At 53.6% G+C, this 18,822-nt stretch overlaps 5 protein-coding genes across 5 annotated transcripts; 1 reads left to right on the forward strand and 4 right to left on the reverse strand.

Moving 5' to 3' along the window:
* Positions 1–122: 122 nt before the first annotated feature.
* N7482_003941 (DUF3405 domain-containing protein) lies at positions 123–2,437 on the reverse strand (the record flags this gene model as incomplete). The annotated part of the gene is made up of 4 exons (XM_056686066.1): positions 123–224; positions 302–1,148; positions 1,220–2,056; positions 2,130–2,437. 4 exons carry the CDS (start codon positions 2,435–2,437, stop codon positions 123–125), a joined length of 2,094 nt encoding a protein of 697 aa, XP_056544808.1.
* Positions 2,438–3,681: 1,244 nt separating this feature from the next.
* N7482_003942 (proteasome activator BLM10) lies at positions 3,682–9,709 on the reverse strand (the record flags this gene model as incomplete). Its single annotated transcript, XM_056686067.1, has 3 exons — positions 3,682–3,744; positions 3,815–9,218; positions 9,279–9,709. 3 exons carry the CDS (start codon positions 9,707–9,709, stop codon positions 3,682–3,684), a joined length of 5,898 nt encoding a protein of 1,965 aa, XP_056544809.1.
* Positions 9,710–10,542: 833 nt separating this feature from the next.
* N7482_003943 (uncharacterized protein) lies at positions 10,543–12,020 on the reverse strand (the record flags this gene model as incomplete). Its single annotated transcript, XM_056686068.1, has 3 exons — positions 10,543–10,960; positions 11,017–11,635; positions 11,693–12,020. 3 exons carry the CDS (start codon positions 12,018–12,020, stop codon positions 10,543–10,545), a joined length of 1,365 nt encoding a protein of 454 aa, XP_056544810.1.
* A 2,003-nt stretch (positions 12,021–14,023) lies between these two features.
* Positions 14,024–15,787, forward strand: N7482_003944 (uncharacterized protein; the record flags this gene model as incomplete). The annotated part of the gene is made up of 1 exon (XM_056686069.1): positions 14,024–15,787. The coding sequence occupies one exon, from the start codon at positions 14,024–14,026 to the stop codon at positions 15,785–15,787; it is 1,764 nt and encodes a 587-aa protein (XP_056544811.1).
* A 956-nt stretch (positions 15,788–16,743) lies between these two features.
* Positions 16,744–17,987, reverse strand: N7482_003945 (aldo/keto reductase; the record flags this gene model as incomplete). The annotated part of the gene is made up of 4 exons (XM_056686070.1): positions 16,744–17,250; positions 17,320–17,676; positions 17,739–17,889; positions 17,959–17,987. 4 exons carry the CDS (start codon positions 17,985–17,987, stop codon positions 16,744–16,746), a joined length of 1,044 nt encoding a protein of 347 aa, XP_056544812.1.
* Positions 17,988–18,822: the final 835 nt, after the last annotated feature.

Below are 18,822 nucleotides of genomic sequence, written 5' to 3' on the forward strand. Positions count from 1 at the left end.
GGGTTCATTCAGTAACCCTCTCTCTTCCATAGTCACAATATCAAACATGTCGTGAGACACCAGTAAATTGAAAAAAAAAGAATAAAAATCAAAAATTTCAGCATTAAATTCCATTTTAGATTTCATGGTACAGCTTTGTCAGGTCCAAACCTACTCTCAGTGTTCTTAATGGTATGAAGAAACATTGACGGGAAACAATGTCGACCGAAGCGAGTTTCCGTTGACTGCCACGCGACAAGAAAAGCGTCAGTCCGCCTCCCCAGAGACAAATGTTTTAACCAGCACGGAAGAATCAACATACCTTCTTTCCACCCTCATTCTCCGCAGTTCTGTACCCAAGCCATCGCCTGTACAAGTCCTCCGCGGTATGTGTCGTGAACATGTAGGAAAGTCGGTACATGATATGGTCGTACAGATGGTCAAAGTTCCAGATACTATCTGGCCCACCATTGATATTGTCGGGCGATCCGCGATTGTAGATCCGCGCAAGCTCCTGCGGTGTCCACTGCCCGTCTGCGTAAATTGGATGCGGGACATAGACGGCTTTCAGCCCATGATGAAGCGACCATGAAGAGCCTGTCATCTCAGATGCGAGACCGAGCCCGCGCGTTGCCTGTGCGTGGTGAGCGAGATCGAGCAAGCGCCGTGAGTACCGGCCCATCGTGATGACCCCAGCGCGGCGCGGCGTTTCACGGTCGTATTTGAAATTCCAGATTTCGTCCGGGAATGTCCACGCAGTGTCTTTCGGATTAAATATTGGCAGGAAAGTGATGAGGTCCGCCTCTTCGCCGACACCCCAGCTGAAGTTGTCGCTCTCAGGGGGGCTATCTGGCGGCTCTGGGCCCATGGGGCGGATTCCCGTGCCACGAACGGGGCCCCATATCGTGTTGGCGGACATCTCGGTGAGACTAGAGTTAGTCATTTCCATGAATTCTGCCCAGGTACCGTGTGCACCGGGGGTGTAGAAGTAGGCGTTGCGCTCCCATAAGTATTTGCGAGGCTGCTGTCTAGCGAAGGAGATGGCTTTATCCAAAAAGTGATAGATATTACCAGTGTGCCGGCCGTCCATCTCGAATTGCCAGTAGTAATCGAAGTGTGGGTACAATTGGGAAAAGATCTGCAATGGTTGGTGATGTTGTAGTATAGGGCTTGAGAATATGTTAGCGATGCAAACCTGCCAATGGATCCTGAGCTTGTATTTTGAGTATGTTGGCCTTACCTATGTTCTGGGATTCTGGGATACCACGCCTCCAACAGCTTGGTGTTGAAGAACAAAGCAATGTTTCGAAACTCAGGTGGGATAGACTCCCGCAGCTCACTCATGGTCTCCGCATCCGAGAAGATGGGCAGGTCATCATCCTTGACGTGAACCAAGAGGAACACCTCATACTCGCCTCCAGAGTGCAAGGCAAGCTCCATGATCAACGCCCGAAGATACTCCCGATGATTCGGTGTCCATAGCATATTCTGCCATGATCGGATGAGGACGGCGGATCGCGAATGATATTGTTTCACGCCGGCAGTAGTCGGTTCGGATTCATAGACTTTTCGCGGGGGCTCTCTGAGCTCAAAGGAAAGCGGGGGCGGTTGAGACTGGTTCATCGCACTGTTTGGTTTAAACCGATTGGCATTCCTCTCGAGGCAGAGGGACTGCAGGCCTCTCCAGTCAACCTCGTTCCAGTGCACCATCGGCGGCCGAGTGAAACCAGGAACATCTTCTTCGCTGTCATCGTCATACCCGTAGGCCCCGAAACGAGAGTAGCGATCGGTGCAGATATCCCCGTCCAGGCCGATTGCCTCGTGTGAGCCGAATCGGGACTCTGGAAATGCAATCTGCTTTCCTTTATACACCAGAACCATATCTTCGAAGCGGGTACGGTCTAAATCGCGACCGCGCGGCCCCAAGCATGGCTCAAACCGGCCATGGTATTTCTTTCTCCATGCTCTACTGTTGTATGTAGGATAAGGATCGTAGATAACGGGATCAGGGTGTGCAGCTCCGAGAGATGGAGCGCTGGTTAGGGTTCGGGTGCCACCCAGGTAGAATCTCTCATCTCTAGGGTAAGCAAAAGTTAGAGATTTTGACCATAACGCATGAAACACGAGCGCTGATGTCGAGCATCACGAACCTCTGGTCATGCCACAGGCCCATTTCATCAACTTCCACGTCCTGGCCTGGGCCTTCCCCGATGGAGGAATGGCCTACCGTCTCCCGATACTGGCCCGGTCGCAGAACCGCCGGACGGAACAGAGGGCTCCATTCACCGAGAAGAGATATCTCCGGGCGGTTGACGAGATACGTGAAGGTCTCGAAGACGGTCAGCAGACAAACCACACAGCCAAGCCAACGCAGCGACATGGAGCAACGAGACCTAAGCGACGTCCTGGGCCAAAACCCGACGGGGCTCTTGCTTCGTATCGTCAAGATCTGGTCCATGGTGGATAACCGTGCGGTGGTACGTTGCAGGGCAGGTGCATTCTCTGTGTGCCCAAGGTATAGTGTTGGGCTGGCTTGGATGAGGATGGCGTAAGAGGAAGGTGCAGGGTAAGGAAACGGAGCAAAAATCACTGGGCAAGCACCAAGGAATGGTACTGCAGTAGGAGGAACGAGAGATATCGTGCGCTCTTCCCCTAATCAGCTATGCGACGGGCAGACGCGAATAGATAGGCAGGGTCGCAGTCCGACAGCCGCGACTGCGATGTCATAACTACGCGGCCCTGACTACATCGACAGTCATTTGGCCGCATAATATCGGTCGCATTCAGCCGCATAATATTCGTCGCATTCAAACGTATGATACGGGTCGCATTCAGTTGTATGATACTGGCCGCATTCAGCTGTATAATATTGGTTGCATTGGGCCGTATAATATTGGCCGCATTGGGCCGCATGATATCTTGCATTCAAAGTAGACGGGAAGCCGCGGCTCATTTCGGCGGAAATATTCTTTTCAGCAAAGTCCTTTAAGTGTTGCTGGTTCGATTCCTCTTCAATTCCTCTTTATCTTTCTATATATTATAGCGTCGTATCACCTTATGTGAGACAGGGCGGGCGAGTTTCTCTCAGCAAAGATCCTTTTGCTATTTGTACAGTAGACGGTCCGTGGAAGCCGCGGCTAATTGGCCTGATGGCTTGTATACAAACCTACACCAATCTCCCCGGTGAGACATGCGCCCGCACCTCAGCCGTCAGTTGGTAAGCACGGAGAGCGGAATGCCACCGGAAGGAATAGGCTGGCACGGGGATAGATTGAAATTTATTCTTGTCCGTCTGCTGGATCTGGGCGAAGAATGTGGCGTTGTGATCACGTGCTTTGGCGACCAGCGAAAGAAGTAGAATTGGGCCGACCCCTCGCGGACCTTGGCTAGCATCACGATGATTATGGGAATGAAAGCGGCTACAATTCCGACAGTGAAAAAAGTAGATGGTTGGAGCGGACCCAGGTATGTACAACACAAAACATGGACGCAAAAGACGGGGCAAACACGAAAGCCGAGCTCGGACTCTCCGGACTCCAACTGAGCAAGGCTATGAAGTGGTAGTGACACCGCGCTTCCAGGATTCTCCTTGATTAGGTCTCAATTTGTACCCAAGACGAGAAATACCATTTGATCTACCGTACGGTCCGTCGACTATTGTACTATGGTAGAGACTGACTGCTGTAGAGACGGTTCTTGCTTTTAGGCAAAGTAGCTCTTCCATAGAACACCGGACAGATCCTCCAACTGATCCGGCGTGAAGGCCTAGAGGGCAATAATTAGTACTTTGCGGGAGTCCAATGTAAGAGAGGTTGGATGTTGGTAGATGACCCACCTTCGCATCAATGTGCCAGGTATCCTGTCGAGTCTTCTTGAACTCGCTGATAATCGACTTCACGCTGGAGCCCACTACGCCTGGGTCATTAGCGGCGCGGATGCTCAACGTAGTCAAAGCCTCCGGCATCCAGCGGGGCGGAGGACTGTTATACGGGAACGCTTGAATCAGAGCGCCCAGTCCCAGAACTGCACCATGGCGCACAATGATCAGTCGATTGTGCTCAGGGGTAGGAGTGCCCGTGCCCGAAGATGCCGCGGAGGAGATGCCCGATCGGAAGTTCTTGGGTTTCTTCGGCAGCGGATTGTCCGCCAAGACCCGGTTGAAGCGCTCCTGGAATCGGTGAACCATCTTGTCACGCAGGAAGATCGGCGAGCAACGGACCATGCCGGACAGGGTGGCCGATGCGCCAGCCCGGACTTCGTGCTGGGGATCTTCGAGCATGGAGGCAATGCACTCGAAGAGCTTGTCACGATCGGCTGGATCTAGTAGGAATAGTCGGCGGAAGTAGATGATCTGGATGTTGATCATGACACGCAGGCGTTGGTGCCATGAGGGAGAGGTCTGTCCGATGCGAATGAGGGACTGGATGAAGTCGGAGTTCTTCTCCGCAGGGTAGGGGATGTTCGGGAGGTGGCGGAAAACATGGTATGCGAGCGACTGCAGCTCCGGGTCTTCCTTGACATCCATCATGTGTAGAAGCTGTGCGGTGAAAACATCAGGGAAGAAAGGGACGAGCTGAGTGCACTCGTGGGAGGACAGAGTCGAGTCCAGCCACAGCAGAACCGTCTTACTGCCCGAGGTATAGGACGAAGGGGTCTGTTGACCTGGACTTCTGGCTTGCCGCCATTGTTCGATTTGGCTAAAAACCCCACGAAGCATCTTGGAGAAATCATCAGAGGGCCGGTAGGGGTACGTGCCAACAGACGAAGCAGCCTTCTGATCGTCCAACAAATGTCGGAGGTCGGGGTATGACTCGTGATATCTTGTGCGGTAGATTGTCGCAAGAGTCTGACCCATTGCTTCACGCACTCCCTTGTAAGGGTGATCCAAGTGTGCAAGGAAGTCTTCCACAATAGGCTTCTCAAGCTGGAAGTGCCACCCGGCATCAATGATGCACTGGTGCAGCAGGTTGATCTTCGAGCTTTCCTTGAAGGCCGCATTCGTCGACATGTCCAGACGGAAGCTGGCAAGCCAGTCAACCAAGGGCCACGCGCGTCGAGGATCGCGACATTGCAAGATCATGTGGAGGAATGTAGTCCAGTACCCTGAGTTCTCAGGCGTAAGACCATCCGTGAAGATCTTCCGCACAATGGGGAATGCATACTCCCAAACGAGAGCACGCTTTTCCACACTACTATCTGTCACGGAGCTGATCAAGGCACCCAAAATCTCAGCGGTGGCACGATGCTGGTGCTTGTCACTACCATCTTCAAAGACGGCCTGGATCTCCTGCTGGATATCCTTGAAGGAGGCACCTGTGAGCCCATCCCGCAGCATAAGCTCGAAAGCGTACAGGAGCATCATGGCACAAGACATGCGGAACTTGTCCGCAGATGGATCCCTCGGCTCTTGCTTCAGATACATGAAAAACTTGGAGAACCACTCGCGAGTAAACAGCTTGCCCATCTGGGTACGCACGTTCCATTCCACTTCATCATATTCAATATCGCGTTCTATGTTGGACTTGTACGCAGGCATCGTGTTGCCCCATACAAGCCAACCTGGGAAGTCGTGGTCAACGTAGTATTCAGCCTCGGGCTTGGCAAAGCTGGCCAAGTACTCCTGGGTCCAGTCCTTCTCATAGGGCCGCGTGGCCACCTTGATCTTCGAGGGGAATCGCTGGTGGCCCAGGATGTAATTCTTGTACTCGTGACTGCAGATAGCCCGCACATCGATCATAGTGAAGAGCGCAATGAGTGCCTGGGAGTACATGCCGCGAAGGCCTGGGTGATCATCAATCGAGCCAAGAGTGACCAGCTCGATCAAGTTGTCACTTGCGACGTAGTCGAAGCGCAGACCCATCGTAATAACAATTGTTGCGGCGCGACTAGCAATCTTCCAGTGAGAAACTCGCGCCAGATTCACCAGCTCTTCAGCCAGATCGGCCTTCTTCTTCTCAATCATAGCGCGCTTCTTGTTGATGATCTTGCGCTTCTGTTCGATCTGGCCCTGGACGTCAACGCTGGGCGCAATCGCCTCGATGATCTCCTGGTCCAAAATGGCCATGCGCTCCATGGCACGGCCATAGTCCATGATTTGGAATACAGCACTAGAGCAGATCTTTTGCACAGAGGGTTTGTCAACAGCGCTGGCATCGATGAAAGCTCGGATCAGCGCTGGGGTGTACTTCCAGTTCCGCCCGACAGTCTTAGCAACGCTGCTTAGGAGCAAGGAAAACAGAGCTCCTTTGATACGGGCATGATCGTTCTCCTTGACACCCCTCTGCAGAGCTTTGAGAAGGGGGGGAATGATGAGAGTCCGGGCGCCCCAGACGGACTTGAGAGCCGATTCACCGGCGTTCTGGGCATTCCTGCGAGTTTCAGTATAGAGGGAGACACAAGACTCGGCTAGATCAAACAAAAGTATCTCGTCCAGTTTGGACCGAGGTCGCGGTGCGGCATTGTGTCGCAGACGTTGTAGATGGTAGACGTTGGCCCTGCGCACGAGCAGTGCTCGAGGGTAGTCCTTCCGGATACCGCTCATCTTGTATGGGTGAATATCTGCTGCCAATAGGCGGGTGACTCGGTCCAATACGTGGGCGGATCGTTCGATGCCAACATCGACGAACCAAGAGCGGAAGGCCGAGTAGAGCGCACCAAAGCAAGGCACGTCGTCCTCCTGCTTATCACTCAGGAACCGGTGGACCTCGTGTAAGACCAATCCTGCGCGTTCACGGATTTCGTGGATGGTCGTATAGAGAGAATCTCCTTCCTCCAGAGGGTATCCAGTAGGATAAGGGAAGCTTTCTTTGATCGCTGATTCATCTGAGCTGTCAAGCGAGGCATCGGGATCCTCGTCGCCCACGCCATTAGACGTGGACGAGTCATCCACCATTTCAAACTCGCTTGATGTCACCGACACGCCGTTGGAGGCTTCGGAAGTCTTCGAGGAAGCCTTGGAATCGAAAAGGACAGAAATACCAGACAGAAGCAATCGAAGCAGAACGAGGTTCCGAGTAACTTCATCGGACCAGTCCTTACCGCTTCCATCGCGCTTAATGCTTGATGTCTCGTTTGTCAGACCTGAGAGATGCTTCAGAGCCGACTCAGCCTGATTCTTGAAGACTTCGACAGCAAACTCCAACTCCTCACGCTTAGGAACATGCCAGTTAATATCAAGGTTCCGTACATCAGCGCTGTAGCTCCAGTGCTTCGGCTCAATGCCATCAGCAATGTCTCTCTTTTCATAAAGAGAGTAATCACTGGTATACGTTCCCGTAAGATTGAGCAAGAGATGGTGGATGAAGTTTGAGATGTGCACGGTCGGAATCCCCCTGCATTTCTGCTGCATGTAGACTGCGATGTCAAACAGTTCCTGTCGATGGGCAAGCACGGCGTCGCCAACGTGAACCACGCACATGCTCAGCATACTGACGTTCCAGACCAAGCCACGGTCGCGTGGAAGGACGTCCGTGCCTGTAGTTCTGGTGGAGCCTGCACCGTTCTCCTCAATCTCTGTACGAATAGCTTGAGTAAGAACTGGGATAAAGCGCTTCAGGGCCTTCTCAGGATTGACCTTGCACAAGGCATTGCAGATAAACGCCATTGCATCTCGTGCTTGGTGAATAACGTGGTTGGAGACAAAATCTACAATCTTCGACAGCGCGATATCGTAGTACTCAGGAGACAGCGAAGCAAGCAGCGGCATGAATGTGGCGGGGAGTGTGTTCACAATGTTTTCTTCAGGGGATCCATTGCGCACTCTGGTGACATCAGGCAAATTCTCCAGGAGGGTAAAGACACGGCCAAGGAATGAGATGGTGAAATCGCCAAAGCCGCAAGTCGATGAGCGAAGAATCATCTCTTCTGTTTCATCATCAAGCTCGGTGTCATAGTTCAGCTGCACATCGGCTCCTTGCTCTTCCATCCTTTCCATCTCGCCAGTGATCCACTGCAGTGCAAGCATGTTGCAATTGATATCCTCTCTTCCCTGAGTCAAATCGACCATCGGGATGTTATAGCATGCCGATTGAATGAAGGACAGTGCGTGGAGGGACTTTTCAAGATCGTTGGCGTCAATACCGGGTAAGGCAAGACCAAGGAGGGTGGTCAAGTGGCAGCGATAGCCCTTAGTCCGAGTAATGACGCGGGATAGCACTTGCATGGCACGAAGGGAAGATGTCGTTCGGTGCACTTCAACCAGACCCTGAAGAGAAGGATAGATTCTCTGCAAGGCGCCGGGGAGAATGAGATGAGGCTCCAGGTAGGCGAGACCTTGCAGGGTAGACAAGGAGAAGGTCATGGCGGTGCTGCTTTTGGCGTAGATGCCCATAAAGATTACATCCCTCAAGCACAACACGAAGCGACGCTTCAAGGGCTCATTGAGTCGCCGCTCGGGCGGAATTTCCATCTCTCCACTTTGCTCACGATTCCAACGCATTACGAAGAAATCGGTCAAATAGTAAACTAACTGCGATAGAGTCTTGGTCCAGCTACCAGAGTTTGAAGGGTGGAAGAATGTCTCAACAGCCTGGATCAACCCCTCGAGCTGCGTCAGAATCGAATCTTCCGATTCCAGACAAGCTGGTGAGAGCGACAACACTATCCAGCGGGCAATATGGTGGGCAACGGGATGCTTGCGCGTATCGCGATCAAGCATGATGCCCAATCCAGATGAGATGTCCACCAACGCGCTGTATGGTGATGTAGATTGCCCAACCGGAATCTCCAGTAGTCGTAGGATTGCAGTGAATATAAGGGAAGATTGCTCCTTGGTGAAAATGCCATGCTCAGAGAATGGTATGTGTGCTGCTGGCAGGGAATCACGAGCTAGTCTGGATAAGTAGTCCAGATATGTCGTATCGAAGGTTTTGGAGCGACCGATCAGCGACCACAGATGGAAATGAGTCGGCAGATGGGTTTGTGGAAGGAGATCTTCTCGTTCGGCGGGCGGAGGTGAAGTCGGGAGCAGCAGATTGATCAATCCTGCCACCACGAAAGCGCCTTCGGAAAATGAGGTGGTATAATGAGGGAGGAACTCTTCGAGCATCGCGGGCACTTCGCAGGGATCGATGAATAGCTGGGAAAACGCACACAGCTTTGTCAACGTCTTCACGTTGCGCTTCAGGTTCGTCGAGTGAACCAGGCCGGACTCGGTTGGGAGCACGAAGGCCTTCAGCTCCTTGTACAAGGGTTTCCAGTCGAGAACGAGATCTTTCACGGGTCGGAGGTAGTGCTTGCGCCTGTATCAAAGTTAGCATCCCCACACCATGCCGGCGTACCGGCTCACAGATAAAGCTCACTTGGTGAGAAGCATGAACATGCTGGCGAACCGCTCCGAGGTACCAGGGTCAATGCCCGGAGCTAGCGAAAGCTCATAATAAAGCTTCACCAGATTGATCCGCTCCTTTCGGGTTGGATCGAACTTCAGTGACAGCCATCCTCGCAGCTCGCGTGTCCAGTGCACAGCTCCGGAGCTGAAGTCACCCGCCTCCACCGAGATGTACAGCTGATTTAAGATTTCCCGTAGAGTTCGATCCCGCTCTGTCTCATCTTCGAGCTGGTAAGGCAGGTATTTGAAGTATGGATAGGTGCGCGGTCGAACCCGAGCTTTGGGCTCGCCGTCGCCGTTCATTGCTGCGGGTTCACCACCTGGTGAGGTGGCGCGTGAGATCTCTTGTGCATGGGGAAAGTTATCGGATGTGAGAATCGCCTTGGGGGCTGAGGCGTCCATACTCGCATGCGAGACGAGCGAGAGGGGAAGGTTGGGGGCGACACGAGGTGGAGATGAGAGGAGGGAGGAGTTGCCGTGGATGGACGTCAGATGGGCTCTGCCGGTCGATACGTCAGCAACCGCAGGGTTCCACGACCTTCACCGTGCCTCCACGCTGGCGTCAAGAGGGAAGGAGAGCTATACCTTCACCACACAACTTACTATTCCACTCCTACGGGGCGGATATTGGGGCCGGACGATGCGGTGCAGCACGGGCGGGTTCGGATGAGGTCAGGACTGCGGATAGGCGGGTGGAGGAGCTGCTCTGGGTGTGGGCTGGACTGAAGCAGAATGGGGCCCGACGGTCAGAATCGGCGCGAATCACCTATAGGGCTTGGTCAAGAGGGGTTGGACAACTCTCAAATGGCCAAGGCTGAGATGTCAAAGGGAGTGTGCTCAACGCCGCCAGCTCAATGCTCGCGGCTCAATGGGGATGGAAATTGGATGACATAATTTCACGTAACAATTGCGGCCGCCTCTGCTGCGAACCCGGGTAGAAAGCCCACCAAAATGGATTCAAACTCACCCTTGTACTAGTGATGGTTCCTTTCAAAAGGTTCTAGGGCGTAAACGTGGAATTTCTCACTATCTTCCATGACATGGATTTATAAGGGACCCCGGGAAGCACCGCAAAAGTGTCTTACCCAGCCCCAACTTAGGCAGACAACCTCTTACGCAAGCGGTACCGGATAACTGACTAGTTACCACGCGGAGAAAATTAGTCACCAAGGACTATATTCTACCAAACAGTTCGGTTGTGGCTAACTATCAGACCTTCTCTAGCACTTGAACCTTCATGCTGGGGGTAAGAAAGAACCAAAAAGAACGCCCTGGATGAGTGCATAGGCCACCATGGCTTGCGCAGCGACCGAGAGCCCTCGGCGGCTCTTGTGAGGGTCTTGGAAACTGCTCATGGCTGTGGATACGAGCCACCAGTACCATATGGGGTACCCTGATGAGATTCGGTTGAGAATCTGGACGTGGTAGCTCGTCAACGCCATCACGGCTAGCAGGCCCTGGGGCACTGCCAGGCGGAAGAGCATAGACCCAGGGCTCACGGGCGAGGAGGATTGGCCCCCAGACTCCGAACACAGGGTCGATGGGGCCTTTAAAGCCCACAGCGATGACTTACACAAAATTACCAGCATCGGTGCTGCCAGCAAGAAGAGAGGTATGTTGGAGACGGTCCAGTATCGAAGGAAACCAACATTCCTAGCATAGGTTAGGAAACACCCTACACAAGACAGCCGAGAAGAAACTTTTCTTACCAATAGTAGCTTTGGACCCAGCTATAGATACTTGGAAGAGGCCAGCTGCACCACGGTCGAAGATGTCCTTCTCCCGTGCAGTATATGCGGTAGGCCAGAATCTGCGGCACAACCATCCCCATTGCAGTAATGCACCCACCCACGACGAGCACGGCGAGGCGGCGGGCATTATAGGAGGAGGGACCCTGTGTCAAGGTTGCCCAGGCCAGCATCGCGGCATCGTAGGCGAACAAGAATCCACTCAGGATGCCATTACTGCGCACCACGCTCGCAATGGCAAAGAATACCGCAGCGGTCAGCACCCGGAGATCTCGGAGAAATACAGCACGATTATGCTCTGCAATTAGAGAGGACGTGTAGAGGTAGTATCCGGAGATATTGAGGAAGGAGAAGATCGGTTCCCCATACGGCGCCGACAGGAACGCTCCGGCAGGCGAGATGATATGCAGGGCGGCCGACAAGACGCAGATCAGCTTCTGAGTGGGGGTCGCATGACCAAAGATGTTGGCCGACAAGCGGTACAGCGCCAGCACGGAGAGATAGTGGGCAACGTGGGACAGGACCATGCCCACCAAGGCCGTGTTGGCCGGGCCGCCTAATCCTCCAGACCAGCGAATGCCTGAGAACACAGGTTAGTTCATTGATCTCTCAAGCGAAGCTGCTGGGACATTCTAACCAGAAACAAAGAAGCCCAAGATTCGGGGATAGCTAAATGCCCATTCCTGCTCAAACACATACCCCTCCTCGGCGATATGCAGAAAATAAATCGCATCCCACCGGGCAAACTTCAGTGGCAGCGGAAGAGAGTCGTGGATGCTTGCAAACGGACTAGCTCCCTCGCGAGGAATCAAGCTCGTGGAAGTGTCATAACCCGGCCCTGGACAGGCTGCAACGGCTATAAACAGCAAGGCTTTCCATAGCCAGAAACTGAGGGTCAAGCTAGCTATCGGGTTGTCCAGCCGGAGGAGCTTCGCTGAGAGGGACTCGCGGGCCATTGCAGCCATCTCGGTAGCGCGTCCCCGAGGTGCGCCGTGACGGAGAAGAGTTCCAATGGGTAGGCTCTCGGCTGGCGGGTCACTGCCGGGAGGATTCGTGGATCGGCTTGCCTGATCAACCGAGGCACAGCAGCTACCCCGTAGGTAAAGTTGACTTGACGAGCTTTGTGGACGGGAAGCCGTCGGGTGCATAACTTGGTCACCACAGCATAACAGGTGCATATTTAGTCAGCGGACACGGCTGCGGGTGGACCAATGCCGATGCACAACTTTGAAAGTCAGGTGGTCCCCGCTCGGGGATCGACCCTAAACCTGCACGAAGAATCAATCAGAGCTGTGCTTTATCGGGTAGCTCGCCGACGGAGATCCATGGGCAAGTCGTCCACGTGTTTCACACTCTCCGTGATTATCAATTATGCACCGAGCGGTTCGATAGAGCCACTTCTGTTTCTGCGACTATATCTATCTTCCATGGAACCCCTCCTTCTTTTGTCCAGAATTCATCTATCTACAGTGGCAAACGGTCATGAAGTGAAACACAGGAAAGACTCCTCGGCGGCAGCAACCTGACGCGAAGTTTTGGATTTTTCTGGAACAAAGAAACCGATCAAACCCACTCGGGACGGGATTGCAAACCGTGGGATCATTCCCCTCAGCCCTATTGGGCCCCCCACGGCTCTGCTCCTCCGCCCCAATTCCGCAAGGAGCCGGGATTGTGATGCACAGGTGAATTTGCTAGTCTCATATTAGATTAGAAACAGCCATAATTTTTTTTTAACAAATTGTAATAGTAAAAACTAATTTGTCTGTCAGCTTGGCCCAGATAGGTTGTTTGGACCGCCCCGACCACCACCTGCTCGTATACTGCGTACTGTAGTCAGACGCCGAGCCGCCGCGTTTCGAGCGACACGAAAACACGAGAATAAAGTTCTGGTCTTAGGCCAGTGGGGTTATGGACCGGCGCATGGACCGGCGCATTAGTCTGTCCGATTCCAGCCGTGGGCGGCACTCGGGCTTTTGGTGTTTGCGCGTGCCGACCTCGGTAGAGGAGGGCCTTGGGACCTTCTCCGGGCTGGGTCCCGCGTGCTCTCCACCATGGGCTGCGGCCTGATCTCGATGAGGTCCAAATAAACAAGCTTTGCTCGTCTAGGCCTCCCGGCAGAAGAGAAAGAAAAGTCTGCTGGCCAACGTGACCCGCCACGTTGCTGTTGGACGGGCGACCCCATAATACCGGGATCAGGTTTATGAACCTTATGTACAGAGGTACAATGGTACCTGTGCGCCGTGGCTGAAAGCTGAAGAAGCTAGCACTATGAGGACTTTCCCATCCGCACCACGGCCAATGAGTGTCGATAAGAGGTCGACAGTCCAGCTCGAGCAGAGGGGCGGAGGCCAATAGTAAGCGCCGCTGGACTCGCCAAGCCTCGCCCGATGGTGACGCTTTCACCATGACGTCCCTTGAATCCTCGGCCTCGGAGCCTCACAAATGGTCTTCCCGACATCCGCTCGGATGCGCCGGAGGTCGTAAGGGCCGATCCCGTCAAATCAGCGAGGTTGTCTGCGCAAGTGGAGCCCACCGGCACTGGACTGGAGTACGAGAAAGAGTATAAGGCTGACCGCCCATTTGTGTGTCCTGATGGTCCTTTCCATGTAATCAACGAAAACATCCACGATCCCCCTCCCCCTTCCACTCCTTCGCCCCTTGCATTTCCCCTTCCTGGTGAATTTGACATCCCCGGGTCCCAACTATACTACACACTCTCTGCGCTCACATACTCTGCTCGTTTCCGTGCCTTCCATTCTTTCCCGCTTCACTGGTTTCCAGTGATCTCAGCTCCGTGCACGCGCATATCCCCACTCTACTCTAGCCAAACTGCCCCCGGGCGGTTCTTCCCCGCAACAGACGCGTGGACGATCTTGGATGCGTACGTGGATTCCCCGGAACCCTACAAACTCCTTGTGAGCGCGGGTTTGTTGGTAGGAGACCGATGTGGCTTCGCTAGAGTCCAAGAATGCTGCTGAACCTTGGTCTCGCAGCGGATGCCGCAGCAGCTCATCCAAACGAACCCTGCGCCCAGCCAGAGTCTGCCTCAGCCTACACATCTGCGTTCTCCCTGTATGCGCTGCCATTCCTGGGCACGCTTTATAACCGCATGAAGCTCGATGCTCCTGCCGCGCCCGCAGGATCTATTTCCGCCGTGGCGATGAGCCCAGTTGCGTCGACGCCGGAGGGCCAGTCCTCCACCGCAGCACCGTCCGCGCCGCCCGCACTCGCCAGGCCTCAAACCAACCGTTCGTATACCAACAAGAAGCCTTCGCGACCGAAGACCGCGTACCAGTTCGCCTACCCTGCTACACATGCCCGCCACAAGCGGCTGCGGTTGCGGCCGAAGCTCCTGCTGCAGGTGCAGCAAGTGTCGCAAACTCCTCGACCCTTGCCTATTATAGACGTCCTTCCATCCACCATGTATCTCCCTCGGTTAGCTCGAAAATTCCCGACCCTGTTTCGGCAGAAAAATGGACTATGTCCCTTCGACGTGATCATTGTGATGAGTGAACTGTATGCGCGCACAGTGGACGCCACCCCGGAGAAGCGTGCAGGCTCCGACGACGATGATGAGGATCAGCGCGAAGTGGTGGCTACCGTCTGCCAGATGCTACAGGAGGAAGCTCGTTTGAAGCGGAAGGCTGAAATCTGCTTGAACTTTGGGCCTGTCTGGGAGGCCACCCCGCTTCCCAGTGGCTCTTATGAATTTGTTGCCCGCACAGATGACGGTCTCCGGGTCATGCGATGGGCCCTGCGTGGAGGGAAGAATCGTCGACTTTCGGCGCCTCCGGGAACCCAGGCACCCGACGACACCAAGCGGTTTACCTTCAGCGTCATCGACCCGAATACCCGTCGGCACCCAGTGCTCGCCTCTATGACCAAGAACCAGCTCGAAGTATATGATGAATATTCCACCGTGACGCGATCGACTACTGGTCACACCACACCGAGTTCCGCTATGTCTGTGGTCAGCGACATGTCGGATACGGAGACGCCTGTGGATATCCATGATGCGATTACACTTGACGATGGGCTACGCACCTTAATCATTGTTACTGGCATCTGGGTTGCTTTTCGAGAGGGCTGGTCCCGCAACTTTAGCTATGAAGACCTTGTCCCCACCCCAAATGGCAAGGCCCTTCTCTCTCCAACCTCGTCCACAAAGTCCGGCTTGCTCACCCCCACCAAGAGCGAGAATGGGCGCTCAGTTGATCGCGACGAGCTGGAACCGGCGAAGGAGTTTGCGGACGGCAAGCGCTGCCTGTCCCTTTCCAGCATGAAACGCGCCAATTCAATGGCACCCGCCGAAGGAGGTCAAGGGTCTGGAAGTATTTCGAAACGGTCCAATTCTACCGGGGCCGCCTTCATGGAACGAGCTCAGCGACGGGGCGCGTCGGGGGTTAACAATCGACTCAATCGACACAGCATTTTCACCAGCACGGGCGAGAATGGCCGCGACATCGTCGTTTCTCGCCCTTCTTCTCTGCGACAGAACTCTATTGAACCTGAAGTCTCGCCCCAGCGCCCCGAACGACCCAAAAACAAAATCAATGCTCACCCGGTCGCCGACATCCCCAAGCTCAGTATACAACCTGATTATGGTCCAGAATACAGCTTGGGCAGCACCTCTGATGTGCCATCCAAGGACTCCGACGCCGAGAAGGGCAAACGACGACACCGTCTGGGCTCTCTTTTCACGATCTTCCACCGAAAGCATGGGGCTCACTGATTTCTCTCCCCACCTCTTCGTCACGTTCACGTACCTTTACACATGTATACCCTTGCATCTTCCAGCGACCTGTCTCTGTATTCCCTATCAGCATTTCCCCATCATTCTATTGCATTTGACTTGGGCGTTCCCCCCCCCTTTTCTACTTCTTCTTCCTCCTCCTCCTCCTCCTCCTCTTCTTTTACTTCTTCTTCTGCGGCATTGAGATTCGTTTTGGTAGAGAATCCAGCTCTCCCGACCATCCCCATTCCTGAAAATATTACATCTTCTTTCCTTTTCATTCCATTGAATTTCACCCGACTGTATTTCGGATTGCACTTGGGCCTTGCCGCAAAAAGTTGGCATGCGGGCTGTTTCCATACGTATTGGGTAGTTTGTTGACCGCGGGGGCACACGACCATATACTAGTTCTTGTACTTCTTTCTAAAGTGCGGTTGGGCGTATATCCATATATATCACTGCCGGTCACACCATAAAAACACGAGTTCATAGGTATCATTGCATCCATGAATCATTACTATGGTTCACGAGACCGACCGGTCGTGAATAAACGTTTAAATTAGATCCTTATGTATATTAAGAAGGGAGTTTACACGTAGACCTTCAGGAATGGCAGGCGCCTGTCAGGCGGCAAGACCCGCGCGCCACCCAAACAAAAGAGTATTGAAACACACTTTAGGGAGCCTCGCTAGAGATTTAGACATTGGGCTAAGAAAGTGCTGGGTGGAGACGTGACGCGCTGTCGAGATTAGCTCTACAACCTGGCATATCGGCATAGTGAAGGAAAAATGCATGGCGAAATCACCACTAGCATCGGGGAGGCCACACAAAAGCTTGAAGTTTAGGCTAACTACTTAGTATAACTGAGTTATCAATTTGTTTTTGTATGTAGATCCATATTCAATTCACCCGGCCAACCAGCCAGCCCCTCTTCACGTCCCGCTGATTGGACCCTATTACCGTTCAATTGCAGCGATGGTCTTGGGGATATACGGCTCCTCCAGATACTGGATCTCCTCGGGGCTCAACTTAACCTTCAGACTGGCAACCGCCTCGTCAATACGCGTAGCGCTGTTCAGGCCGACGATGGGGCACTCATTCTGGTGACTCAGGGACCAGGCTAAGGCGATCTGCGCCATGCTCACCCCCTTCTTGCCAGCCAGCTCCTCCACGCGGTCCACAATGGCTTTGTCCGCTTCGGTCTCTCGGTTGCGAACAAGCATCTTGATGGCCCCATCGGTGTTCTCGCGTACGGTGGAGCGAGAGTCCCACGGTCGCGCCAGTACGCCACGGGCCATCGGGGACCAAGGGATGAGTCCGACCCCACTGTCGAGACAATAAGGGATCATCTCGCGCTCCTCCTCGCGCGCGATCAGGTTGTGGTAGTTCTGCATGCTGATGAACTGGTGCCAGCCATTGCGCGAGGCGATGTTCTGGAGAGTCTGGAACTCCCAGGCCGCCATCTAGGAAGTTGGCAATATTATTGGCGCTTGTGTTTACTTTGTGATAATCATGAAAATGTTCGGACTTACCGAGCTAGCGCCAATGTAGCGCACCTTGCCACTCTCAATGACGTCGTTCAGAGCCTTCATTATCTCCTCGCGAGGAGTTTCACGGTCCAGACGATGGATCTGGAGCACATCAATGTATGTGCCCAGGCGCTGGACGCTAGCATCAACAGCATCGAAGATGTGCTTGCGAGACAGGCCAACACGGTTGACGAAGTCACCGTCATTCCGCGTCGACGCCCAGATGGGCGGGAACTGGCCCTGGTCATCGACGCCAAAGAAGCACTTCGTCAAGATGACGACGCGGTTGCGTGGGACGTTGAGCTGCTTCAAGGCCTTGCCGACGACTTCCTCGGAGCGACCGTGGGAGTAAACATCCGCCTAATCGTAGTGCAAATCAGACTCAGATTCTTTGATTTGCATAGAATGAGGCATCTACTTACCGTATCCCAGGTGTTGATACCACGCTTGTAAGCGTGCTCAATCAGCTTCACTGACTCTTCCTCATCTAAGACCCAGTCCTGCCATTGCTTGCTGCCATAGGACATGGTACCCAGGATGATTTTGGAGATTTTCAGGCCCGAGTTGCCAAGGCTGTGGCACGGCTGTCAGTAGCCTGTCGAAAATAGAATACTTTATCTGCTGCGGGGTGCGGGATGTTACCGGGTGTATTCCATCTCGTTACTAGACATGGTGGATGTGATCGGATCGATAAAAGGAACTGCTTCCAAACGGACGTGGTTAGTTTCAATTGCGTCAAGTCCATTACATTCGGCCTCTGTTGGCTTATAGTCGTACATGACGTCAAATCGCGATTGAAGGGACTTGGAGATAACACACCTTCACAAAGGAGGGACTTGGATCATAAACGACTCGTTGCAAGTGTAGGTAGGAGAAGAATATGGAGCAGGATAAGTATAAGTTCGGGAATGCGCACCGATAACCTTGTGGGCTGAAGGGGCATTAATAATCTAGCTTCCGCGGTGAGGCCGTCGATATGCCGAAACCAACAAGCGAACATCACTTAGCCGACAGCTACCCGGCAAGCTTTACTAGCGCCCACTCACAGCCCAATGGCCACTCTGGTCGGCCCATCGTTCGGATGTGAAGATCTAGGGTAGGGAGGAGTATGTACTGGTTGCATTGGCTGGTGGCCCGCAGGATGTGTAGCCGTTGATTCGCCAGAACGGAATGAGTTCAATAGGCTCGTTTGTTTAAAAAATGGGACAGCTTTTGGTGCTCCCTGGCAACACGTACTGGCCGGTGACTTTGCTAGGCATAATGTTCTTGATAGGCGGTCGCCTGGTCCATCACAGGGTGGCCTGCCTTCTCTCGGTCCCGCGGTAAACGGTACATGATGTGGGGCATCGCAATGAAAACCGGTTCGTCACCGAATGGCCAAGTTCGAAGAAATAGCAGCTGGAACTGGAAGCAGAAAGCTGCTTTTACTACTGTCTATATACCACAGTGTGCTTGCTTTAGCGACGTTGTCGTTGCTATGTTCGAGACTCCCGGACATGGTCTAGT

This window comes from Penicillium canariense (genome assembly GCF_028826845.1).
Source record: "Penicillium canariense strain IBT 26290 chromosome Unknown utg000002l_segment0_segment0, whole genome shotgun sequence".
In the NCBI taxonomy this organism is placed as follows: Eukaryota; Fungi; Ascomycota; class Eurotiomycetes; order Eurotiales; family Aspergillaceae; genus Penicillium; species Penicillium canariense.